Raw genomic sequence first — 1,562 nt, 5'->3', positions numbered from 1 at the left:
AAAGGGTGGTGTGATGTGCATAAACTGCTCCGTTTTCATTTTGAATCAAACCAGAAAAAGCTAGTTTATCTAACTCTTATGTTCTTTTCTTCACTTGGGTAGCATGAGTGTTGGATGGTTGTAGTAAGTTTATCTGGAAAGGTTGTTATATTGTCAGAGGGTCTAATATTATATTGTCACTTTGGTGTAATTTTCAGGCTTGAATAGCTAGTCCTTACCCTTTTTTTTTTCCTAAGAGGAAAAAATCGAGTTAAATTCAATATACTATATTGGGAGCTCTTCTGGACAGTTGTAGAAACATAGTTTCCCTTTGCTATACATGTATGTTAAAGACTCTGTGGTATTTCTGTCCAACAGTCTCTTCTTTCTTTATACGTATTGCATACAATTTGTCAAGATGACTACAGTTTAGTTATACTGTATTTATTTATGTTAAGCATTTTGAATTGCCTTGTTTATTCTGAGGAAAATTTAAAAACAGAATTCAATGTCACATAACTAAGAAATTGAATAGCAACTGATTGTTGCATATTTTAACTTGCAAACATTAAGTTCCATTATTTAAATCTTGTGTGGTCCATAGATTTCCCAAACATAGGACTTTCCCTTTTCTCCATCTCTGTTAGGGAGTGGTGCATTCTTTCTGCACACTCTTAATTTAGCTGCTCCTTTCCACTCCAAATAAATCTCTGATGAGATCTAAAGTGCTACTGCCCTCAGCTGGTGTCTAGGATAACATACAACTTAACTATGTTTAATACTGCATACTATTCTAACATTTTTAAAATGTAAAAAAATATTTGATTGTCATACGGTCAGAATCCAGTTGGATCAGTGAGGATGTGACATTACTGTCTGGGGCATTGACTGGCTGATGGTAACTAACAGAATCTTGACATTTTAGACCAGGAAAAAATAAGGTACCTTTCTGGATGGACAAAACATTGCAGCTTTTCTCACCTTGTGTGTTCATTTCTGTACATGTTTGTGAGATCCTTGAAATCTACTTGAGAACAGGTAGTGGTAGGTAAAAGTCTCTCTAGCATATTTATGCTGGCAAATACATTATACATTATGTTATTTTATGGCCTATTTGTTGTATAGAACAGTTTTTAATTGCTTATTTTCTTTTCAGAATATCTTCACAAATCATTCACTTGATGTAAATGTCAGATGGTTAGCTGTGCTGTACTTCAAAAATGGAATTGATCGCTATTGGAGACGTGTAGCGCCACAGTAAGTTTTGATGTTTTCTCTATTTATGTTTGTTGTATAGTAGATTTTGTTGTAGTTACACAAACACAATTAAAAAAATACATGACTTATAGGTAAGGACTTGCCTAAATCACAGTTTTGGGGATTTCGCGGAAACCACAAGAAACAGCATTGTCTGTGATTGCTGTGAAGTCCAGCATTGGCTATGATTTTCCTCAAAATCAACCCCCACAAAGGAAGTGGTAGTGATGTAGATTGAGTGAAGGTGCTGTGTGTGTGGAGGACAGGGGGTGGGAAGGTGAGGGGCTTCCTTCCTCTCAGTTATATCCCACTGTTACCTCGCCTTA

At 35.7% G+C, this 1,562-nt stretch overlaps 1 protein-coding gene across 1 annotated transcript in view; it reads left to right on the top strand.

Annotated features, from left to right (window-relative positions):
- IPO11 (importin 11) overlaps window positions 1-1,562 on the top strand; it is a 350,536-nt gene that overhangs the window by 40,064 nt on the left and 308,910 nt on the right. The window contains exon 3 of the mRNA XM_019517805.1: window positions 1,136-1,236. Within this exon, the coding sequence (XP_019373350.1) occupies window positions 1,136-1,236 (101 nt within the window). The remainder of the gene's footprint in view (window positions 1-1,135; window positions 1,237-1,562) is intronic.

Source organism: Gavialis gangeticus, unplaced genomic scaffold (genome assembly GCF_001723915.1).
Source record: "Gavialis gangeticus isolate Ggan-Ray unplaced genomic scaffold, GavGan_comp1, whole genome shotgun sequence".
In the NCBI taxonomy this organism is placed as follows: domain Eukaryota; kingdom Metazoa; phylum Chordata; order Crocodylia; family Gavialidae; genus Gavialis; species Gavialis gangeticus.
This window is presented reverse-complemented; position numbering and strand designations above follow the sequence as displayed.